Raw genomic sequence first — 24,702 nt, forward strand, 5'->3', positions numbered from 1 at the left:
TTCTCACTCTCCAGGCCGGCTGGGGGCTGGCCGCGCTCCCCAGCAGGGCAGGACCGACCCGAAACACTGAGTGTGTCACGGGCCTGCGGGCGGGGCACAGGCCAGCTTAGTGGGTGTTACCCAGGTAGGCCAGGTGATGCTTTACCATCACCCCCTGCCTGCCTTCTCAGTTACCCTTCTTTATAAGGACACATTTGCCCAGGGAGGCACCTGCACCGTGGCGTGGTGATGGTCTAGTTCTCATGTTGTCACTGGTGAGTCTGTGCACAACTCATCCTCACCCGGGTTGTCACTCAGCGATGATGGCGGCTAGGTCTTCAGAGTAAGAAAGGTACAGGAGCAAGTATGAGAAAGATACTCCCGATTTGGAAGATAGAATAATGAGAATCGGGCAGTTGCTGACGGCGATGGCCCGGGGGGATTCCTGGAGGTGCACATTTTGCCTCTGGCCACAGCTTCACTTTTTTGATGTGATTTCACTCTTTTCTTTGTTCTTAGTCTTCACATTATGAAAACTTCCTCCACCGCTCCAGTGTGTGTTAATGCCACAGGCGTCAGTCCCCGGCAAAAAGCCTCACGTCACAGTAGAGAGGAGACGTCAACAGGGGAACCCAAGTCTGTGGCAGTAGAGGGAAGAGGGGCATTTTTTTTTCTCTTAATGCCTGACACATAGTAGGTATTCCAGAAATCGTTTTTCAACGGACTTGGGGAAATGCAATTACTGTATCTCAGTTTCGTTTAAAATACTCAGCATTCGACTTTTTGAAGTTTGAGCATTTTTCTCACTGTATCGAGGGCTGCTGCAACGTTCCCGGAGTAGGATGTGCAAGGAGGAAGCCGGCTTTGCCTCTCAGGGCCGAGTTCCCTAAACCTGTGCTCTGGGGATTCTCTCCTCCTGCAGACACTGCCGACTGACTGCCCGGAAGGCTCTGAGGCCTTTGAAATACCGACGGAAAGAACAGAAATAGGAAAATCTATCTTTCAAACCAGTTTTGCAAGAGGTAGAAACTCATATTCACCTTCGGGGGAGACTATTTCTTTGCAAAAGTAAAGCTAAGGCCACAGAAGATGAGATATTTATTTGAGAGTCTTTTGCTCCAAGGAAGGACATGCTGGCCTGATTGTCCCCTCAGTCAGGAGGGAGAATCATGAAAATGAGCCAAAGCAAGCTCCACCGCATTATTTATTAAAGACTGAATTAAGACTGAGTCATTCAGACTCTGAAAAATACCGATGTTGGATTATGGTGCATCCGATGGGACTGTCCCATGGGGAACCATTGTGTGTGTGGGGGGGTCTGATTTCCCAAGCGAAAAATGGACAATTTTTTTGTTAAGGCTTACTAGGAAGCTGGCAGCTTCTGGGACAGAAAGTGAAGACTTGAAGAGAGGTCTTAGGCTGAAAGTGACTCTCTGGGCCTCTGGACTGCTGAGCCTGGACTCTGAAGACCAGAGACAAACTTGAGGGAACTTCAGGGCGCTAGAGAAGAAAAGTTGGTCTTTATCACCCGGCGTGCCCTGTGTAGCGCTCAGGGCCTTCGCTAGGGCTGAGGCCTCGTGGGGAGGAATCGTCTCCACCTCACTGAGGAAACAGAGGACTGGGCAGTATTTCTGAGGTCCCCGCCTGCTTCAACCCGTGTTCTTTTCTGTCCTTATCCTGCTCAGTCTGTCGTCACAACCCGAGGTGTTGCTTCAACTCCATAGGAGAAAGTTTGCGGTAACTTAGGGAAGAGCAGAATATGTTCATCCCCAACATGTATTCCCCAGAGCTGCCTGGACAAATCCATCAGCAGTGGTGATGTTGTGGTGTGTTCAAATCTAAGACCCACGGATCCAATTGAGATTAATTATGAGCCTTTATTAGCCGGCTGGCGACTGACTCTCCCCACTAGAGAATCAGCCCCGAGCTTTCAGAGGAGGCAGCTTATAAAGCCTAAAACCACATCAAACAAGCAAGCAGGTTTACAGAAGCAGAAGTTAGCCATTAGTATATCTTTGCACAGGACATCTCTCAGAACTACACCCTAGTTATACTTTAAGCAGATTATAGAAGCAGAAGTTGGCTGTTATCGTCTGGTGCAAAAATGTTGTTTCTGGAGAACTCTTAAATCTTATAGCAAACAGGGCCTGGTAGCTGGTAGCCGGTTCTGTTATCTGCATCCTGGCGGTGATGTTGTTTGCTTTTTTTTTTTTCCTTGGGAGCTGGCGCTTGAAGATTTCACTACTCCCTGTCTTGCCCTAGTGACTAATTTACTGGAGAATTTTTCACTCTTACAGTGACAGTGAACCTGTGCAGACTGGACAGCTGCACTGGGCGTGGTCCCATTCCAGCAGGGGGTCTCTGGTGCTCCTGACTGCTGACAGCTCTCTTCCTGTGACAAGGATGGTCTGAGAAAGAGCACGAAAGCAGACACCTTTCGGTCACAGTGAATCTAGTGATAATTACTTAAATCGCTAAGGATGTATTTGGCCGTCAGTGTTTCTCATTTCAAAGTGCGTGTAAATCTTGATCTGCCCAGTAGTAGCCTTGCCGGCAGAACGGAATTCCAGGAAGAGGTCGTGGTCCAGGGAAGACAAAGCCTGGAGGTCGTTTTAAAGCCGGAACGTATCTTAATACTTTTCTACTTGTTCTGTTTTTGTTTTTGTTTTTCTTGTGGAAATGTCCAAACATACAAAAAATAGAGAAAATATAATATGAGTCCCGTTGTACCAATAACCTGGCGTCAAAAATTACAGGCAGCTTTCCAATTTTGTCTCATTTATATTGCAACATTGTTGGGTGCTGGACTATTTTAAAACAAATCACTGATAGCATGTCCTTTCATCCATGAACACTTCAGTGCCATTCTAAGAAAAAATCCTTAGAACAATCTATTAACTTTAAATCTATAAATCTATGTAATACATCAGATTCCAGTGAATTGTTTCTCTTGCCAAAGTTTTCCCTTTGCTGAAACTACAGGGTCATCATCTAAATAGCTGTTATGATAGAGACACATTGCTTGTCCATTCACGAGACGTAGTATTCTTTAAACAGGAGCAGAGATCTAAGCTGCCATTCCAATAATTCAGAGATCATTGATGTACGGCCTACATTTTAAGGGACAGGTAATTTAAACCTATGGTCTGGATTCAGTAGTCTGATCTTTTTATCTATTAGCCACAGTTGGGAGAATTTACATGGCATTTGTCCATCCTCAGATCCTCAAAAATTAGAGCAGGTAGTGGGTTGCCTGTGTGACCTAGTCCAAGGCCAGCCCTCAGCCACATAGATGAGATCACTGTCTGTTTCTCTCTCTCTCTAATTTTATTTATTTTTTAGGCGAGGCAACCATTGGTTGACCTCACAGATTGATGCCCATATTCATTTAGGAGTCAACAGCCTGGCAGTTCAACCAAGAACTCAAGAACATGAACACAGTTTAACCCAGTGTTCCTGCCTCTGGTGATCTGTCATAGTCGGCAGCCTCAGGGGCTGACTGCATTTGCCCCGCCTGTCCCCTCTCATTGCAGATTTCATTTCCTGCCTGATAGCTGCCTTCCCTGCTAGGCTGTAAGTCTGATGAGAAGGGATGTCTGTCTTCACCCCAGGGCTTGGCATGTAATAGGTACTGAGTGCTAGCTAGTTCAGGGTGAAATTCGGCTAGTGCTTTAGGCACAATGAAAAAAGGGGAGGGCTTGCTCATCCCACAATGAGAGAGAGAATGGTTAATTTTTAAACATACAATGGAAACCATTAAAATGATACAAATAAAACGTTTCTAATAGGATGGCAAAATGGTTGCATTCTGACGTTAAAGAAAAAGGAATACAAAATTGATTTCGATATGGAAACATAGGAAAGAAAAACATCTAGATCTATCATCTATTTTAAGATATGGCGTTATTTTTACATGCCACTAAGAACAAAAAAAATGTCCAAGATGGGGAGTCTAATATGACACCCCATATATAACTGTGGCAAATAAACCTCCCGTGCAGAGAGGGCCAGGCAAAGAAACTCGCTCGCCTCAACTTTGTCATTGGGTGGAAGGAGGAAAACATCTGACCAGAGAATTTGAACTAAAATCCAGGGATTGCCCTGGCTTGCATTTTGAATTGGTACCATCGGTGTGGTCCAAATAACCTCAAGCAGAGAATTTAATTTAAAAGTAGTGTGGAGTTGGTGATGCCTCCAGATGAGAATTTTACCTCAGCGGGGCCGGCAGCAATCGGGAGTTGCCATAGCAATGTCAACAACTGAAAAATTTTGCATCCTAGAACTGACCAAATAGGATAAGCAAAATCTTAACACTGGCCAACTCGGTGGTGAGATTATAGATCAAAAAACACTTTTACATAATGTATTTTACATACATTATGTTATTTTTTATATTGTAGACATTTATATAACGTAGCTATATTTCATATAATGTATTTTGTATAATGAAGATACGTTTAGTATTGGGCAAGTAAAATAATTTTATTTAAAAATTTTGACATGGGGTTCCAGGGGGAACTCGTTTAAAAATATAACATTATCCTCAGGGCTCTGAACTGACTGCCTTTCTTTCCTTCTTGCCCTTCACATTCGTTTCCAACCAGAGCTATTCTAACAGCTAAATTCGGTTAGTTCCCTACCTATCATGTGGAATTCACTAGACACAGAGCAGATAAACCCGATGGTCAGGCACACCGCCTCTTTCAGGCTGCAAGTGTGTGTTAAGAGGTGTCATCCCCATCAGTAACATTTTTGAGCTCCTACTATGTGAAAGATACCAGGTTAAGGCTGGGAGGAGGGGCCAGTTGCACAGAGGTGTAAGTCTCCACTTTCGTTCACTTGCTTGGTTAACGAGTACTTATTTGAGCACCTGTTACACGAGGCAGTAGTTTAAAGATAGACGTGGTGGCCGGCGAGCTGGAACACGTTTGTAAGTGAAGACGAAAAAGCTCCAGGTTTAGGGTTTGGGCATTTTGGTCTTCTGTTTATATAGAAAATTGGTTGATATGGAGATTAGGAGTTTATTTCCTGGTATATATACAGCTTGAGGGCATTAAAGTAGGGGGTGCTGGTGTTAGGGGCACGGTTCACACAAAAGATCAGGAATGGGAAGTCCCAGCGGGGAGAGGAAAGGTGGACTTGAAGCTGATGGCTTTAGAAATTGACCGAGGATTCTCTGTGAACCCCAATTTTGCAATTTAAAATAACATTTTAAATGCCTTGACCTTTAGGCTAAATCTGGTGGCTGAATAACTCAGAAGAGGTGGAAATAAGAACTGGGGACAGCCATTCAAGTAACGAGAAAGAAGGAGGTGAGTAGAAAGACTTGTTCAGATACCCAGTAGGGTAGCTTGCTCCTTCTCAGAAGGTCCGGGTGGGTTTATGCACTAGGTGTTACCCGGGGGCTGTTTATGATCTGTGTGCCAGAGATACAGTGACAGTAGGATTTAACTGCTTTCCCAAGGCCATCATCAATGACTGCCTAAGGCTGCTGCTTCCAGGCCAAAACGTGTGCCATAATAACAATAAAGAATCTATTTATGCAGCATTTTACCCCGAAGAATAGGAACTGCTTTCATCTTTTATATATTCAGTTCAACCTCTCTGTCACTCCCCAAGGACAAGTAAGTGACTATCCACCAGTCTGTGGAGATTTAGTCACTGAAATGGACAGGGAGCCCCAGGCAGGGCGGGAGGCGGCCAGGGCACTACCCCGCTCAGGGCACAGAGGCTGGCTTACACACACGCTTCTCCAGGCCAGGCAGCAAAGCTCCCAGCTGCGGGCGGCCAGCCCACGCCCCGTGCCCCAGGGCTGCGGGCAGCCAGCGGTCGCCTCCTCTGCCTCGCTTCCCGGCTCAGTGGCGGCTCCGGCCACACTATCCAGGATTATGTAATACATATGTCATGGTCTACACGACGAGGGGACTTTCAAAAATAACGGTGGCGCATAAAAATTCACGGCGCTACACTTATCCCACGCAGTCCCAGGTGAGAAGACACCACTACCCAGACACAGGTGGACAGACCCAGGTGGGCGCGCGTCATGTCAACACACGTCTCCCACGCCCGGGCACGCAGAGGCACCCACGAACCCTCAAACCCCGCACGCAGTTGGGCGAAGCCCGCTGGGGGGACGCTGGCCGGGCTCCCCCGCCGGGGCCACGGCGGCGGGCGCGCCGCGGGGGCGGGGCGGGGCCGCGCCGGGCAGGTGGCGGCCGCGGGCGGCGGGAGCGGGCGGGCCCGGGGGCCGGCCCGAGCGGGGCGTTCCCGCGGCCCGGCGCTGCGCCCGCCCCTCGCCGCGCGGCTCCTCCTCGCTTCGCCATGGTGGAGCGGGGCGACGCGGCGCCGCTGCTGCGCTGGGCCGAGGGCCCCGCCGTCTCCCCGCCGCAGGCCCCGGACCCGCCGGCGGGAGGCCGGGGCTGGGGCGGCGGCGGGGGCGGCCGGCCGGCCGCGGAGCCGCGGAGGCGGCGCGAGCCCGAGGCGCTGGGCGCCTCCGAGGTGCTGCTGCAGCCCGGGCGCCTGGAGCTGGGCGACGTGGAGGAGGACCAGGTGGTGGCCGTGTTCGTGGTCACCTTCGATCCCCGCTCGGGTGAGAGCCGTGCCGGGGCCGGGGTCGGGGAGAGGGTCGCCCCCGCCGCCACACCGGGATGGGGGCGGTGGGGGAGGGGCTCGCGGCGCGCTCACCCGCGCCCACACACCTGCACCCCCACCCGGCCGGCCCGGCCCCCGCGAGGTCTGGGTGCGGGACTCGGGGCTTTGTTCCCTGCGCCCTCCGGACCCCCTCTCCTTTCGGTCCGCTGCTTCCCTGTCCCTGCTGTCGTGTTTGCGCTTCTCCAGGGATTGAGGGTTCTGCTTGTGGCCTCAGGCTCGCTGGCTTTTGTTTTCTTGCTTGGCCAAAAGGTTTTTCCCATTAGGAGGCGGGACGCCACCCCCCCTCCCTGCAACCCCCCCTCCCCTGCAACCCCACTCCTTCCCAGGTTCGGAACAGCTCCTGAAAGTGTCTTAAGCTCCCAGGTTCTCTGCTTCCCTGCCCTCCCTCCCCACCTGTCCCACCAAGGTAACTTTCCAAGCGCCAAGTTCACTTTTTCTGACGCATCATTCTGAGGAATTAACGTCGGGACAATCAAGGGATGGGATTGAGGGGTTAAGCTGGAGACTGGTTATTGATGAAGCCTCCTCAGGTAGGCTCTTGCTGGTTAAGGCACATCACCTTTAGCCGAACCCTGCGGTTAGGAAGTGTGCGTTTTTTCCTGGTGAGCGACTTCCGAGGCGGGGGTCAGAGACCTGGGGGGGGGGGTCAGATGTCAATGAACAGATACCAGCCCTCAGCTGGTCCTGGCCGGTGAGGCGCCTCTCAGTCCCGGAGCTGCTCTGTGATCATTACTGGAGGCAGGAGACATGGTTCTAGGGTTTGAGAAAACCCAGGTGAGTCTGTGTGTCCCTAACTCCAGTGGAGGTGCTGGAGCGTGTGGTGCCTGTTCGTGGAAGATGTCTCTCGTGTCTCATTGTTCCCTTCCTGGGCCTCTCATGAAGAGCTCGAAGGGTGCTGTACAGTGTGGGGGAGAAAAAGGGGTGAGCACCCTGAGATGTGGATTTGGACAGGGCAGACAGTATGGTTCCAGGCCCGGTAATGTAACTGTGGGTGGGAATTATAAACCAGCAAGTCTCAGAAAGTGACAGTTTGGAGAGGGGAGAGAGGGAGAGACCAGGCCTTTTTGGTTTCTGGGTCCCATTCCAATGACTTTCAAACTTTGTTGACTATGACCCACCCTGTGAAATTAATTTTACATCACAGTTAATACACTCACACACACACACGTAACCGAAACAAGTTCCATGAAATAGTACCAGCCCTCCGACATGTAGTGCACACTGGTATTTTCTATTCCGTGTGTAAAATACTTTTATGCTGTTCACACATTGACTCATATGCTTGGGACTCCCAAATATCAGTAGTTTGAAAAACTGCCATTTTTTGACCCAAGTAACCCTTACTGCTAGACAAAAACATGCTTGGTAAATAATTATATTCGCTATGGTCTACCCCATCACCTACAGGTAAATAATAGCAGGTTCTCGAATAACAGTGTTCATCTCACCTGGTTTCGTTATCATTGTTGATGAGAAAAATCGATTTGCAGCCAGGGCCACCGTCCGTGGGGTTTTCACGTTCTCCCCATGCCGGCGTGGGTTTTCTCCGGGGACTCCGCCCCCATCCCAAAGACGTACACCTGAGGTCAATAGCGAGTCTAAAATGTCCCAATGTAAATGAGTGCGGGGGTGAGTGTGCCCTGTGATGAAAGGGCGTGCCGACCAGGGTGGGTCCCACCTGCGCCCTGAGCCACCAGGAGTGCTTCAGCCACCCTTGACCCTGAACTGGAATAAGCGGGTTGGAAAAGAATTATCTTTCTCGTTTGTATGAATCTTCCTTAAATGTATGTATAGCTCCCATTTATTTCAGTGTTTGATATTTGAAGTGTTTTGGGATCTGTATTTAGAAGTCTGGTGACGTTTTTGTGGCCAGAAATATGCCATAGGAACTTAACCCTTGTTTATATCAATTAGCCTGTGGTAAAACTGGTTTCGTTAAATACGTGGTTTCGCTTTAAAGTCACAGTTTCCAAGAACCTGTGGACGGTGTTACGTGAGGACTTAGCGTTGACAGGAGCGTGAAATTCATTCTGGGATGAATGGGTCTGATTTAGGGAGGGGAAGTAGAGAAGTCTGGCCCTAACCACAGATGGAGTTGATAAAATTGAAAAGCAGCTGCAACCCTCGCCCCGCCTTGTCAGTCACAGCTGGTGAACGTGGTTTTGTGGGTCTGTGACACATGTGTACACAGGTGTGTATGTGTAACGATGTCCAGATTAAGGTTAGAGTAGAACAAAGGGGTTGTAAATGATACCTGGACCCTTTAGGCGGGCATTTTACTACGGTGGTGTTTCATTTAATTCTAATCACCATTCTTATTCGATGGTCATTTGTACATGAGCGTATAATCCGGATGCAGAAGAAGAGTAATTTTATACTTATAGGTACAAGGTTTGGAACGCTGAGTTGGGCGTCTGTAGGAGAAATCTGAGGAGTGGGAAGGGGCGTAAAAGATGTAATCTTCATTGGACTCATGGTTTGAAAATGATGGTTGTTGGATCTACAAATGATGTGAGGACTGGGGGCTTACACACGCGCGCGCACATGCACACACACTCATTTACACACACACTCTCACATTCACACACCCAGTCTTTCTCTGGAGCAGGGAGTCCCTGGGATGGTGGTGCTGGCCATCTGGGCTACAAAGCTGCTATTGAAACCAGGCCCAGATGCTAGCTGTGCACGCCAGAATATCGCTTTTTCATGGTTTTCAACCTATCATTTAGAGCCCCGATTTTTAATTTTTATTTTGTTCTTTGGGTTTCTAGCAAAATGTCCTTTTCCTCTGCTTCATTAAGGGAAGACGTATTGTCACCCTTGGAAATCAGCCCTCTCCTTCCTCCCCTGTCTGTTGAGGTGACATTGCTGTCTCAGTCTGTGACTGAGGACTTGTGGGTGGGCCTGAGGCAGATAAAGTGTTGCACCTACGGTGCGTGACACCTGTGAATCTGCCTCACTGGACTGTTTCTCTATGAGGCTCACTTTGAACGGCTACCTTTTCCCCAGAGCTATTTCGTGGGTGTCTGAGGGGAATTTCTGTGTGTTTGTATTGGGGCAGCTTAGGCGGGTGGGGGATGACTGAGGGGAGGAGAACCTGCTGAGGGTTCCCAGGTGTTTCTTTTCTCTTTGTTCTTCCTGGTTAGGGATGAATTGCTACCTGTTCTTTCACCTCTAGCCAGTGCCTACATTACACCTAAATACTAATTTAGTGCATCTAAATGCTCCCGTGTTTATGTCAGATAAGCGTACTAAAAATCACTAAGTTCAGTCTCCACACACTCTCTGTGTAGTCAGTCAGTGAAGTACATTTTTTTTTTTTTTAAACAGTAGAGGACACGGAAGTGCACTGGAATTAAGGCTAGGTGTGGCGTCTGGGGCATGACTTGGAATCTGCCCAAGTCCTCTGACTTGTCCAAATAAGAAGTGGCTCCAGCCATGGGTGAGAAAGTGCCAAAGTGGAATGAGAATGGAAAATTTAGAGCGTGATTTTGAGATGCACAGAGCAGGCCGAAGAATGGCCAGCCGAAAAGCAAAGAGAAAGCCAGTTCTGAGAGTCAACAGGAAGGTCTCAGTCCTTTCTCTGTCTTTTCCCTCAGATGGCAGTGGAATACAGTTGCGGTTAATTTCACTAACCCCACATTGGCAGACTCTTTCCCAGGCTGTCGGTGATTCACCTGCTGTGGTTTTCAGAGAAGAGTCGATTTGTGGCCATCTGCAGTGAATTCTGTTTCCTCTCTTGAAAGTCTATGGAGCCTAAAGGAGGGGCGGGAATTCCAACACCCACCAGTTACTCAGTGCCCACCATGGGTCAGGAACTATGCTGGGCGTTTCGAGGACCTTGCCTCTAATCCTTCTTCTAACAGTCCTCTCTGTAATGAGGAAAACTGACGAACAGAGCCTCTAAGTCGTGTCAAGTCACAAGAGTAGAGAGGGACAGAGCCCAGAGCTGATCCCAGGTCCACCTGCCTCCAGCGCCCGCTCTCCTTCCGCACACCACTGCCCAGTGTAAAATGATACGGGGTCTGTGAAATGGAAGGTTTTTTCCATGTAAATTTAATGCACTGGAATGCAGCCATGGATTGGCATATGGCTGACTCGAAGTCGCCAGGATGAATTTCTTCCTACCTCAGGTTTCTTTAGACTGACTCTTTCTTCCTTTGCTTTGTGTATACTCTTATGCTAGGTGGTTTTAAGGCTGCATACTTAAAACTATTTAAGACCAAATATCAAGTGATAAGGACTGTTGACTTTTCCGGAGTTAGAGTCTGAACCAAATAATCTTCAGAGGTTTCTTCCGTTTAGTGTTGGGACCACGAGGATGTCTGGCTTCTTGCCTTTATGCCTGAGACAGGATTCCTTTTTACTTCCCGACTGGAATTAGAGCATATGTATGTACTGACGGGAAGAAGCTGGTGGAAGGAGTAAAAATCAAGACGTGTTGGAGAGGGGGAAACTGGCATGAAGCTTCATCGAGGTCAGAGGCAGCCGTAAACCAGGCCTTCAGCCGAAGCAGCCACTGCTTATGAAATGCAGACCTCGAGAGGAAATTCTTGATTGGGAAACACCCAACGAGGAAGGAGAAAGCAAGCTACATATTTCCCATTAGAGGTTGCTTCCGTTCAAGTCCATTGCCTTTTTTTCTACTTTAAACATGCGAACTTTCTGACAGGCAGCGGCAGTGTCAGCGGATGTGGTTCACGAAATCTGTGCCCAGGGAGATGGTCATTCCACGTTTAGACAAACAGAAGACAGAGGCAGCCCCGTGTGTAGATAGGACAGGACATATCTCGCCTAGCCTAGGGTCAGCCTTGGGAGACCCTCACACAGCTGCCAGGCTGACCTTGGAGTGGCAGGTACATCTATAGCCAGGCTCAGCGATTTGCCCTCTGGCTCCCTCGGGGTAATTGAGCCGCCAACCCAGTAAGCTGTTGGTTCAAGTTCCTTTAAACAGGGACTTATTTGTCTTTGCAGGAGCCCAGCACCTGGCACTGTGCTGCCAAATGACGTTCCACCACTATTTCCTGAATGACTGTTTACTGAATGTACACAATGCAGACTGCCACGTGTGTCCCTCGCGTGGCTATGTGGACCCCTTCTCAGAAGTTCTCTTTGCAGCTGGAAGCTAGGCCATGCCTGTCGGTAGGCACCTGAGACAGGCCCAAGAAAAGGGTGGATGTGGAGATGGAAGGAAGAGAGAGGTAGGGGCAAGCAGGCGCTGTCGGTGCCGGCGCGTCCCTCCGATGGACTACCCCTGCGTCCTTCCAGGCCCCGGGTCCCTGGCCGAATTCCTAAAAGGCAGGGAGCCTGATCGAAAAAACCAAAGGGCTTAGAGTGTCGAGACTGAGCCTGGGGTGGGTGGCACACTGCGAGGGTGTTTCTGGCATTGAATGGCTTCCCACCAGGATTGCTGTTTCTGCGAAATCACTTTCCTTTAAGGCTGTACTAGTTTCCCATGTCAACTGGCTTCCAAGTCTTGAGAATAGTAGAATATTTCTATTAAACGATGGTTTACCCATGATATCACTCCATCCTCTTATTTCTAACACACTGCCTCAATTTTTTACTTTTGTAAAGTCCTTTACGCTTACCTTATGTTTTTTTTTCTATCTCTATGGTTTAAATTACATTATCCAATCGTATTTTGAAAAATTAAATGTCAGAAAAGCTGGAAGAAATATGGATTCCTGAGAATCGCTGTGCTATGAAAATCATGTACTAAAAGCGGCAGGATTCATAGGAAAAATGGTATCTGGGCACAACACTCAAAAACCATCAGTGACACAGTAAAACAAGATAGGAACCTGATCAAAATGGTAGGACACCTTTACATATGATCAATAGTTAAGAGGTACATACAGATTCAAAGTATGGCACTTCGCTTTAAAAAGACCTGAGGTTCGCTTACGAAGGCGGGTGTCTGGAGGATTGGGCTTGAGCTCCTGTGAAATGGCAAAAGGGCCGTGTGACACTTGATGGAGAGTAGTGACAGCAGAGGTGTTGGGCACGGCCCCTAACGGACACGCGAGCTCGGGTAGCAGGCGGGCGTTTGAGGGGTGCGTGGGGAAGGGGGTGTGGGGGAAAGGGGGTGCGGGGGAAAGGGGGTGCGGTTTGTGTATTCCTCTGCGTCTCGGTTCAGCCGGGCGTAGTTTTCTGCCTTCGCTCTGTGAACTTTGCGATCGGAATCAGGTATCAGCAAACGCGAGTTTCCTTATGATCCGGTTGTTCCCTGATATATCAGTTGCTCCAGAACAAATTCAGCCAGTGCTGTAGCAGAACCGACTATAGACAGATATACTTTTAAAAATCGTTTTGCTGAACTATTTGAAAGCAAGTTTCAGACGTCACAACGTTTCTAAATATTGAGTATAAATTTCCTAAGAATAAGGCTATTTTCCTACGTAACTGCAGTATTATTATTACTGGCCCTAGGGTAATTAGTCTAGGTTTATTTATTGGTTAGCTTTTTTTAATTGAAGTTTTTTAGAGCAGTTTCAGGTTTATAGAAATCCAAGCGGAAAGTATAGAGCTCCCCCACCCATTGTTCTACTATTACTATCGTACTTTAACGTGATGTATTTGTTATAGTCGGTGAACCAATGTTGATAGACTATTGTTAACTGAAGTCCATGGTCTACATTAGGCTTCACTCTTTGTGTCGTATCCATTTCTACGGGTTTTGAAAAATGCACAGTGTTACGTATCCACCCTTACAATAGCGTCCAGAATAGTTTTCCTGCCCTAAAAGTCCTCAGTGTGCCACCTGGTCACCTTCTCTTACCCCCTGATCTGTTTCCTGTCTCTGTAGTTTTTTCTTTTCCACAGTGTCACATAGTTGGAATTATCCCAGAGCCTTTTCAGACCGGCTTCTGTTAACAATATGCATTTGAGGTTCTTGCGTGTCTTTTCATGGCTTGATCGCGCCTTTCTTTTCATTGCTGAGTAGTATCGTATTGTAGGGCTGTTCCACAGTTTGCTCATCCTTTCGCTTACTGAAGGGCATCTTGGTTTGCTTCCAGTTTGGGGCGGCTCTGAATAAAGCTGCTGTAAACATACGTGTGCAGGCTTTTGTGTGGACATAAATTTTCAACTCACTGGATAAATATGAGGGAGTGTGCTGGCTAGATCATACATAGGACCGTGTTTAATTTTATAAGGAACCGCCAAACTGTCTTCCAAAGCAGCCGTACCACTTTGCTTTCCCACCAGCAATGAATGACAGTTTCTGTTGCTGCACATTTCGACCATCCCGATAGACACGTAGTAGTGTCTCATTTTAATCTGCAGTTCCCCGATGACATGATGTTGAGCATGTTTTCTTAGGCTCATTGGTCATGTGCGTACCTTCTTTGGTGACGTCAGTACAGATCCTTTTGCCCATTTTTTAAATTGGTTCGTTTTCTCAATGTTTAATTAAGATTTCTGTGTATATTTTGGATATAAGCCTTTATCAGATATGTTTTCACAGATTTTTATCCCAGTGGCTTGTCTTTTCATTCTCTTTATAATATTTCTCACAGACCAGAGGTTTTAAATTTTGATGAAGTACGACTTAGCAATTTTTGCTTCGTGCATTGTGCTTTTGGGGTTTTATCTGAAAACTTATCGCTAAACCCAAGGTCACCTAGAAATTCTCCTGTATTATATTCTAGAAGTTTTATAATTTTGCATTTTTATACTATTTATATCAAGTTAATTTTTGTGCAAGGATAAGGTCTGTGTCTAGATTCATTTTTTTTTTTGTACGTGAACGTCCAGTTTCATAGCACCATTTGTTGAAGAACTGTCTCTTTTCTCCATTGTGTTGGCTTTGCTCCTTTGTCAAAGATCAGTTGACTGTACTTATGGGGGTCCATTTCCAAACCTTCTGTTCTGTTCTCTTGATCCGTTTATCTGATCTTTCCCCAACACCACACCGTCTTGATTATTGTAGTTCTATAGTAAGACTGGAAGTGGGTAGTATTAGTACTCCAATTTGTTTTTCTTCAGTATTGTGTTCAAAGTATTCAGTATTTTGGGCCTTTTTCCTTTTCATATAAACTTTAGAATTAATTTACCAATATCCACAAAATAATTTGCGGAAGGTTTGATTGAGATTGCGTGACTCTATAACATAAACACAGGTGACATTCCCCATGCTCAATTTGTTCTTAGTACATCAAATATAGCAAGCATAATTTCAAGCTATAGATGTAATTCCTACCCCCACCCCACCCTGAGCTGTTTGTAAGCAAACGCAGACATGGTGATACTTTACTCCTAAATACTTGTGTATAAATCCCCTTAAGGAGAAGGACATTCACCTATAGAACCACAATATCATGACTCCTAGGGTAATTAACAGTAAGTCATCAATTAGCTTTTAAAAACCATACCTATCCTCAGTAGAGTTGGGTGGCTTTTTGTTCGGCTGCTTGGTCGGTTTTGTTTTTAATGCCTATGCTGTGCTAAGCACTGTGCCGAGTTGGAATGTGAATATAAACAAGCAAAGTTCCTGCCTTTGAGAGGTTCAGTCTCCTGGGGAGACAGCCAACAAAGACAATGGTTATATTAGGCTGGGAGGAGGACCGTCGTAGCTTTATCTACTCTCCTTTCATTCGGGGAGTGTATCAGCAGGAATGCTCTCCCTGTACAGTGGGGAACTGGTCACGGTATGGCTGCGGCTTCACTTCCGCCTTCCCAGTCTCGAGGGAATTCTGAGGGACAGAGTTCACCCCAGCCATGGGTATTCACCCGATGACAAGGACAGGATGGTTTACAGTGGCGCTATTTGTAACAGCTTTAAATTGGGAATAAGCTTAATGTGTCCCAACAGTTAAGTAGATGAATAAACTGTTAGGATGAGGATTATAAATGAATAAACTATTGCTCCATGCATCAACCTGGATGAGTCTTGCAAAAAATGTTGAGCAAAAGAAGACACACGAAATAATACAAACTACGACTGCATTTATGTAAATTTCAAAAAAAAAAAAAAAAAAAAAACCCCAGCAAAGCTAATGTATGGTGTGAGAAATCAGGATAGTCTCGTTACCTTCAAGAGGGTGTTAATGACTTGGAGGGGCACAAGAGAGGCTTCTAAGTGCAGATGAAGTTCTGCGTCTCAGTCTAGGTGCTGGTTACACAGGTTATGTGTCCGTCGGGAAAACTCATTGAGCTGTGTAGTTATGATTTATGTACTTTTCTGTACTTCAGTAAAACGTTCAGGTAAATTAAAGTTTTAACGAATTACTGAGTAGTCGTGGATAGACTGGGTTGGGGAAAAGAAACTTAAGTTAGAGCTAGTTGAACCCAGTAGGAGCAGCATCGGTGGGGTCGGGGGGGGATGGGGGTGCAGATACTAGGAGAGGCAGATTAGGCGAGTGAGGAGGACAGTCTCCCTGGGGGCCATCGCAGCTGCATCCCAGGCTGTCCCTCTCCTCGGCCAGCCATCTGTTGCCGTCACAAAGTGTCCGGACCATGTACACAGACACCCAAGCAGGCTCATTGGCAGAGTCACCTGCAGAGTACGAGGAACAGTCCGTGACCCCGCAGACAGGGGCTCCCCAGCACAGGCAGAAAGAGCCGGACTGGCGAGGGCAGACACCGATGGTCAGGGGAGAAGACAGAAGGTGAGGGAGCTTGGTGCTCTGAACTTGACCTTTATCCTCAGGTTCACCCCTCTTCCACAGTGCTACCTACTTTTTCTTTCATCCTTGAAAACAACATTTTCTAGCTTTTTTTCTCTTTCATGAAGTCTTAATTCCCTCTTTTTATGCTTTCTGTTTTAACTTATTGACTGGTTGGTCAGAGTCATGATTCCACTCTTGAAAATAAATTACTCGAACGTGTCTTAGGCTGTTTGTTGAATACAGGACAGGATCATCCCCCGTGTCTGCCGGTCCAGAGACGACTGCGTGGAGGGAGACTAGGTGTGCAGCACCTCTGACGCCGCAGTTACCTGAAAGCATTGTTGTCTGTGATTGTTGGTGTTTCTAATTAGGGATTGGAGTGCCGATGAGGCGTTTGCCCTGAAATGAAATCTCGCAAGCAGCTTACTATTTTATTTTGAAAACTTCTGAATATGCATGAAAACAGGGAATATTCCACTGTGTTTTCTCTAGCCTCTGGGTAACACTGCTGTTGTGCAATTCTCTGATTCCCTCAGTCTGATAGATGCTTGTCTCTGCTATGTTCTGAAGTCCCATGTCATAGCATTAACCCCCCAGAACTGTAGCCACTGGCCTCCTTGTCTGTCTCTATGTTTACCTCTGGACTCTAATCTCTCTGCTGTCGGAGACTATTTCTTATTTGACTTCATAGCTTCAACATTTAGCCTAGTAGAAACTCAGTATTTAATGATGAGTGAACGAACCCCCAGAATTCCAGAAGCGAAGAACCGATGGCTGAACCTTGGAGAGGGGCCTTGTCTGGGGAGAGAGGAGCAAGAGTGGGGGCCCTTGGGAGTCACCCAGGAACTCAGCCAGCATGTGGGTGAAGGATGAGGTGTGCCCTCAAGCACCCTGGTGTTTGAGTCAGCAGTACATTTCTTGAGAAGCCACATGTGCTGAGCCCTGCACTAATAAGCCTTCTTCTTTGAATGATTTCGTTTCTTTAACTTGTGGCCTCCCTTCACCACAGGAAACATGGTGGAATGGTGTTTACCTCAAGATATTGATCTTGAAGGCATTGAGTTCAAGTCTATGGCCAGTGGGTCCCATAAAATCCAGTCCGATTTCATGTAAGTACTTGTGAATATACGTCTTCTCTGCACCATTTTCTCTCCACCGTTTGCTTTCCCCAGGGTATAAGCGATCGTATCGGGTTCTTCAGGGTGTGTGTGTAAATGCCCTGAAAATATATGCATAGTTTTGTGTATATCAACTTTCCAGCAAGAAGGTCCCTAGCTCTCATTAGGTTCTCAATGGGTTTTCTGACTCAAAAAGGTTAAGAATTCTACCCTAGAGGTTCTCTCCCTTTCTGAGATATTATTGGACCTCACTAGATGTTTGGCTTTAATGAAAGAACGGCGTTTTGGTTGAGTTTTGGTTAACTTGACACTTATGTGCTAAAACTTGAAATCCCAGCTTTATGTAAGGCCAGTTTATAGTCCTGTGTCATTAAGATTCTTGCAAGGGGCAAATGGGAAGAACGGAGGATAATGAAGTAGCTTTGATCTTCTCATCCGGCTGAAACCGTGACTGATACCAGTCTGAGAAAGGGGAAGGAAATGGAGTGACAGGTCCGGTCATATGCGCTATTAAAAGCATCAGAGACACAGGAAGTGGGGTAAGAATCAACGTGGTTTATGCTAATAGAACAGAACCCTGGTTGTAGACAGGCTCGAGGATGAACCTTTGTTCTGGTCTTCCCATCGAGGCCTTAGCAGGACAGGGGGAGGGATGCATTCCTGGCCACGGGCAACTGAGCAGCAGGCGTGCCCCAGATGGAGTCCCGGCTCCAGGTGGATGACCCTGGGCGAGTTCCATGGTTTCTTCGAGCCTTGGTTGTCTCACTTGTGAGGCCGAGCAGCTTAGCTGATTGCTCTCCTAGGATTCTAAAGAAGTGGTTCTCTAGGCTGAGCTTTCTCATGTAGACCCCGGACGGTCACTTCTCTTCTTGGAGATTGCCCCTCAAAGGAAAAGGCAGGGCTAAACGGAAACGTGTCGCTCGGATTCTGAGCCACACTGCGCACCTGGCCTGTTGCAGCTACTTCCGGAAGGGGCCCTTCTTCGGCCTGGCCTGCTTCGCCAACATGCCGGTGGAGAGCGAGCTGGAGCGCGGCGCCCGCATGAAGTCCGTGGGTGTGCTCTCCCCGTCCTACACCCTGCTCTACCGGTACATGCACTTCCTGGAGAACCAAGTTCGGTACGTGGCCTGCGTGCAGGTGCGGGTGGGAGGCGGGGCAGCGGGGACCTGCCGGCCGGTGTGTTTTGACGAGCCGAGCTGTGGGAGAGACAGGGTGGGAGCCAGACCAACAGACGCCCTTCCAAGAAGGGCCGTGGCCGTGCGTCCTCCGCCCCAGGTGACGGTCTTCTGGTCTCCACCGGCGTCCTGCATGATAATTCTTCATACTATGAAAGCTGGGGTAGATTTTGCTCTCAGTTCACATTAGTACTGCCATCAATTTGGTTTAAATAATTTGTCGTCGCGTACATGATTTTTGTTGCTTTAAGCCATGACAGTTGCCTCCTTGCCCCAGGCAGGCAGACTCTTTTTTTTTTTTTAAGCCTAATCATTTCTTATTTAGGGTAATCATTATTATTTGGGGTAATAGGAAGGAAATTTTTATCATCAGCAGCAAAACATTCTTTTTCATTATGCAAGTAATGTAATTTCATTTTAGATTGTGAGGGAAAAATCTATCCCTAACCCTTAAGCCACTGTTAAAATTTTAGCACATTTGCCTCTTTTCCGGTTTGTATGTACACTTTAAAAAATATATGCTTGGCATCATATTATATATGCACTTTTATCGCCTGTACTTTTTAAATTATAATTTTGATTTTTATATAACATCTTGATATATGAAATTTATCATTCGTAGGAAAAAAACATGTTTATTATTTTAAAATTTACATACAAGTACCAACGAATTTTTTAAATCCTCCCAAATCTTAATACTCAGAGATCCATTGTCAATAATCAATGAATGCCATTCTAAAACAGAAATAATTTGACAAAAACAGGATTAATATTTTATGAAGATTTAATTTTATTAAATAGCGCCCTGTTTTAATGAAGTACATTTAAGTTTACTTGTGTCTATCAGGAAGAGAGTAAATGAGGCTGAAGGAATTGTCAGACTTGAAGGGGATTTTTTTTCCACCATAAGATAGCATTTCTCGAACTACTCCTCCAACAGTGAGGAAGAAGACGATGAAAACCATGACATGGTGTCATCTCACTGTTGCCGAGAAGTACCACAGACGCAGTAAGAGGCGCACGCCTTTGTCGAGGTGTCTCTGGTGTCTCTGAACCGCGTTCAGCTGTCGACAGCCCATCACTCTGCTTCCCAGCCTCTCTCTCCTGGTTCACATCTCAGCTTTTACGTATTGCAGAATCTATTACATGCAGTTCTGTAATCATCATTCCTGCAGTCAAGTCGTAGTTATGTGTTTCCGGCCACTTCCGGGACTCGGAGTGGCTTGCTCCATTCCTGAGTTCCTGACGTGATTTTTTTTTTCTTGGTTGGCTGGATTTTGCCATCAAGCACTTTTTTTTTTTTTTTTTTCCATGAAAGGGTCGACCCTATTGGTCTGTTACCTGTATTCTTGGCAGGTTATAGGATTCTCGAGTATCTGTTTCTTCCTGTCAGGATGCTGCGGATATCACTGTCCTGTCTTCTGATATTAGTTGTTTGGGAGAAGGCGTTTCTGTCTGGATATCTATAGATTCTATCTTTATCTGTGATGTCTCTGAAAAATGTTTTTTGGGGGGGATAGTTGATCCCTTTTGATCTGTAGCTGTGTCTTTTATTTCAGGAACCTGTCCTTCTCTAATAAAAATTTCAACTTTTCCATTCCATTTTTTTTTCTTCAGGAGTAACCAGCTTCGTATATGTTTTCTCCACATTTATCATTTCGATGATTACCGTAATAGCTCTATAATGCTAGAGCTGTCCCCTAAGCTTACTTGATTATTCCCTGTGGTTGAGCATTTAGTATGTTTCTAAAGCTTTTTAATTCCTCCTCTACGTTTTGGAGCTCTGGGGAACACCTTCATGCATATATCTTTCTTTATTTTTTTAGTATTCGAAAAATTTTCTCACTTTTGTATCTCAGAAATTATATGGAGGGAAAAAATAACATTTTTATTGGGATCTGATACTTTTTCAAAGTGACGATTTCTTTTGAAAATAATTTCTCAAAAGCCAAAAGTTATAAGGAGATATATATTAGCGTCCTGGCTAACCGGTGATAACAGAGGCACCAAGATACAGTGGCTCAGAGAAGACTAGAAGTTTCTTCCTCTATCATGGAACAGTCTAGAAGGAGGCAGGTGGGCAGGGAGGGCAGCCCACCGTTCCGTACAGTTGTCCAGGGACTACACCGCTCCCCTCTCGGTATCCCCCCGAGTCCCAAGAGTGTTTTTCTGTATTCTGCGGTGTCCAGAGCTGCCCACCGCTGTGCCCGTGTGCTGGCCCCCACGGAGGGGGGCCAGAACTGGGAGTTGTCCACGTCACCTCTCACACCCCACTGTCATGCTCTCAGTCACAAAGACACCCCTCACAGCACAGGAGACTGGAAAGGGCAGACTCTAGGTGGGTGACCTGGTGACCAGTTAAAGCCCTGGGGCTTCTGTTATAAGCAGAAAGAGGGAAGAAGGGATTAGGGGGTGGGGGGAATGAGCAGCGCTTGCTTCAGCCCCCCCCCCCCCCCCCTGGCTACCCCATGTGCTGTGCCCACCAGGCAGGGCGGACATCTCTCCCGGCCCAAGAGAGATGTCGGAGAGGCTCATTGAGCGAATGCCTCCTGCTGAAACCCAGGGCTTCTGTGGCACGTGAGGCAGTGCTTTCCATTGGATGAGGACATGCTTCTCCTTGTCCTGAAAACCTGTGGAGGCATAGACAAGTCCATCTGTTCTCTCTGCCTCTCAAATGCAACGTAGAGGGTTGAGCCGCAACATAAACTCCTGTTTGGAAAAGGGAAGGATGAGAAGCACAAGCAGCCATCAGTCTGTAGCCACCCTGAAGTTCTGCCGAGCAGAACGGTCTTGGGCTACACGGTGGTTCTGCTCTCAAAACTCCCCTTGTCCATTTTCCTCCAAAACGGCTCCTCTCAGCCGAAGAGCTTCGGAACCCGTTTCCTGCTGGCATAGATTTGCGGGTCTAGTGGTTTCTTTAGGGTTGAGAATTCACAGGTGTCTGTAGGCCAGGCACGTGACAATACAGACCCCGCAAAAACTAAATAGGTCTCTGGTCTGTTTGCTTCCGATTGGGTCCAGGTGAAAGTATCCACCGCCAAAGATCTCTCATGGGTCTTAGTTTTGAGTCAACGGACTGTGGATTAGTCACTGGTCTCTCCTCAGCCCGTTCATCTTTCTCTCGCTTTGATGGCAGCTCCCTTGAGGCTGTACAGTGAATCTGATCTTTACAAGTGGTCTGACTCCCATGTCTGGCTGAGAATACCTAACCGGAGAGGCTCTGAGGGAAATTCTTATCTCCTGCGTTTGGGGTACAGAGTAATTGGCTTTTCCAGTCCCATTGGGGTCCTAAGTGATTGGAGTCTCAATTAATTTTTATTGTATGGCTCAGAGAGGGCATGCTGCCCTTCGGCTACATTTTCTTCCATTTCCACTGGCAAACTGGCTAATTCTTGCCTATTTCCACCTTACTCTTGCGGTAGCTCACTGAGAACAGCTAGGAGCAAACAACATTCTGTGTCTCACTGCTTCCCCCAAAGCCACCAGTTCAGATGACGCAGGGCCTGACTTCCAAGTTGACTGCAGTTCAAGCAAATTCATAGCTATACCATAGCAAGAGTGACAAGCTCTCTAGTCCACAGGGCCCATTTTCTTAACCACCTTCCCTCGCCAGCTGCTAAGCCAGTGCCACAGTGTGGTGTTTCATACTGTGGCAACTCCTTTCCAGGGGTCATTTTCTGCCTTAGTTAGAACACAGGCTAAGTCGCCTTAACAAAGAGACCCAAACTGTAGTGACTGAAACAAAATAGAAGTATAGCTTTTCCAGCACGATGGTCCCAGAGGGAGGGAAGCGGCCCAGCGTGCTTGGTGGCTCTGTTTGACTGAGTCATCCTGGGACCCACGTCTTTCTGTCGCGGATCCCGCCGCCTTCCAGAATTTGTCTTCATCCACGTGGCAGAAGCCGGCTCGCCATCCCCAGGCCACGTTCCAGCGGGCAGGCAGTGGGGAGGCACAGGAACCCCAAGAACACGTTGCTTCTGCTCGCATTCCGTTGGCGACTTCTTGGTCACCCGCCCCAGCCGGCAGCGAGAGAGTCTGCGAAATGTCCTTAACCAGGCGGCCACGTGGCCAGCTAAAGCTGAGAAAGTTCTGTAACTAAAAGGAAGAGGAGATTGGCAGTGTCTACCAGGGGCGTGAAATTAAATTCGTTGCCCAGTAATCACCCGTAAACTTCGCATGTGTCTTTCCTGAGTGTACACGTGTGTATCTGCAAATACAAATGTGTGTCTTTATTTCTCCGCTCTTCGTGGCACCTTATGCGTGTTCAGTCCCTTGCTTTCTCATTGAACAGTGTACCCGGGAGATCCTCTCGTATCGGTACCTGGGACGCGTCCTCCTCTTTCCTTACGGCTGCGTCACGTGCCCCGTACGGCAGAACCACGCCTTCCCTGTCGAGTCCCTTATCGATGGGCACTCGGTCGTCTCCGGCCTTCTGCCGTGGCAGATAACGCTGCACCGGATCCCCGCAAACAAGCATCGTTTTCCCATGTGAGCAGAACAGGTGTGCGTTCGGCTTCCAGGCGTGAACTTGGTGGTTTCCGAGGGAATCTGCGTTTGTAATTTTAGTGGGTGTTGTCAGATTGCTTTCCGTGGAGACCGCCGTTCTGCACGCCCAGCCGTAGTGCCGGAGAAGGCTGTTTCTTACGGCCCTGCCAGCGCATTCGGCATTCTGATGGGTAAAACGTGGTACACGAATATAGTTTTAATTGGCATTTTTCTTCTTAACAAGTGAGTTGGAGTTCGAGTCATTCGTCTTTGCTTTTCTGTGAACTGTTCCAGCCTTTGCTATCTGTGTGTTTTTTTTTTGGGGGGGGGGGTGGAGAAGGTTGTTGGTCTTTTTAAAAAAATTATTACTATTTTCTAGGAGTTCTTTGTATAATGGGGATGTGTTCTTTGTGATGTGAATTGAAAATATTTTCCACTTTGTTGTTTATCTTTTAACCTTTTTTCGTCACGCAGATGCTCGCCTTCGTTGAATTCATTCATCTTTTTCTGGCTTCTAGATTGTAAGCTAGAAAGGTTTTCCAGCTTGGTGATTAAGGAGGGCTCGAGGTTAACGTGAGAGAAGAGACTTGCATGAGAGACTGTAAGGGAAAGGAAGAAGCCCCGGTCTAGGCTCGACGGCAGTAGTGACATTTGTATGAATGAACTAGACTCAATTTCTGAAACCACCTAATCTGTGTCTTATGTTTATTCCTATTTCTGACGTCCCAAACTCAGTAATTCATCTACACCTCTTGGCTTCAATACCTCTCTAATTAGAGAGTCTGTGACTGTTTCTTATTAATCAGAAGATGTTGGAGAACTGCTTTATAGTTAAAATAAATTAGAAGAAGGAAGAGGGAACGTTATAAAATGGATTAAGACACATCACTACATTTTTGGACTTGGCTTAGACCTCGATTTGAACAACCAACTGTAAAACAACTCTTGGGGGCAGTTGGTGTAATTTGAATGTGGACTGGGTATTAGTTTATATTAAGGCACCATTATCTCATTAGGCAAGATAATAGGGCGGTTATGTTATTTTTTAAGTAGACTATCAGAGAGGCATACCAAAGTATTTATGAGTAAAATGTTATGATAAGGGATTTGCTTTACAACATTTCAGGAAAAAGAGTGGAGGGGGCATAGGTTATAGATGTAACCGTATTGATAAAATATTGATCAGAGTTGAAGCTGAGTGATCGATAATGGGGTGTATTTTCTTCTTTCTACATTTTGTGTGTATTTCAGCATCTCCATAGTGAAAAGTTTAAAAATACTAAGTGTAGCATTAACATATAGTTATTACAGAAAACCTTTGAAAAATAGACAAAAGTTCAAAGAAAAAAAAATGATTCCATCAGCCAGATAGCTCTATTATTAACATTTACAGCCCCCTAGTCTTTCCCCCATGTAAAAATATGTTCATAGACATTAATTTAAAAATAACATCACGTCATTCAGTGTCTGAATTTTCTAACTCGGGGCGTTCACCTTTCAGCGTATCACAAATGATAGTGCTCAACATCATTTTGGTGGTTTCACAGCATTTCCGCATGTAGACCTGTCGCAGTGTATTCGACAGTGTTACCATTCGGGGGCTCTCGGGCTGTTTATTTTTCGCCCCTGTGAATGTCAGTGTCCCAGGGGGGCCGTGGTGGTTCATGTCCCTATACAGCCCGG

The 24,702-nt window shown here is 46.9% G+C and overlaps 1 protein-coding gene across 6 annotated transcripts in view; it reads left to right on the top strand.

Moving 5' to 3' along the window:
• The window catches only part of DENND11 (DENN domain containing 11), a 72,703-nt gene that overhangs the window by 20,090 nt on the left and 27,911 nt on the right, over positions 1–24,702 (top strand). For 4 of the 6 annotated variants that reach the window (XM_036230808.1, XM_036230807.1, XM_036230809.1 and 1 more), the window contains exons 1-3: positions 6,295–6,568; positions 17,251–17,350; positions 18,319–18,477. In XM_036230808.1, coding sequence (XP_036086701.1) covers positions 6,301–6,568; positions 17,251–17,350; positions 18,319–18,477 — 527 coding nt within the window. In that variant the 5' untranslated portion in view covers positions 6,295–6,300. Of the gene's footprint in view, positions 1–5,210; positions 5,292–6,294; positions 6,569–17,250; positions 17,351–18,318; positions 18,478–24,702 lie in introns of those variants that run through there. The other 2 variants (XM_036230812.1, XM_036230810.1) reach the window with 2 other exon arrangements.

This window comes from Rousettus aegyptiacus, unplaced genomic scaffold (assembly GCF_014176215.1).
Source record: "Rousettus aegyptiacus isolate mRouAeg1 unplaced genomic scaffold, mRouAeg1.p scaffold_m13_p_13, whole genome shotgun sequence".
NCBI lineage: Eukaryota > Metazoa > Chordata > Mammalia > Chiroptera > Pteropodidae > Rousettus > Rousettus aegyptiacus.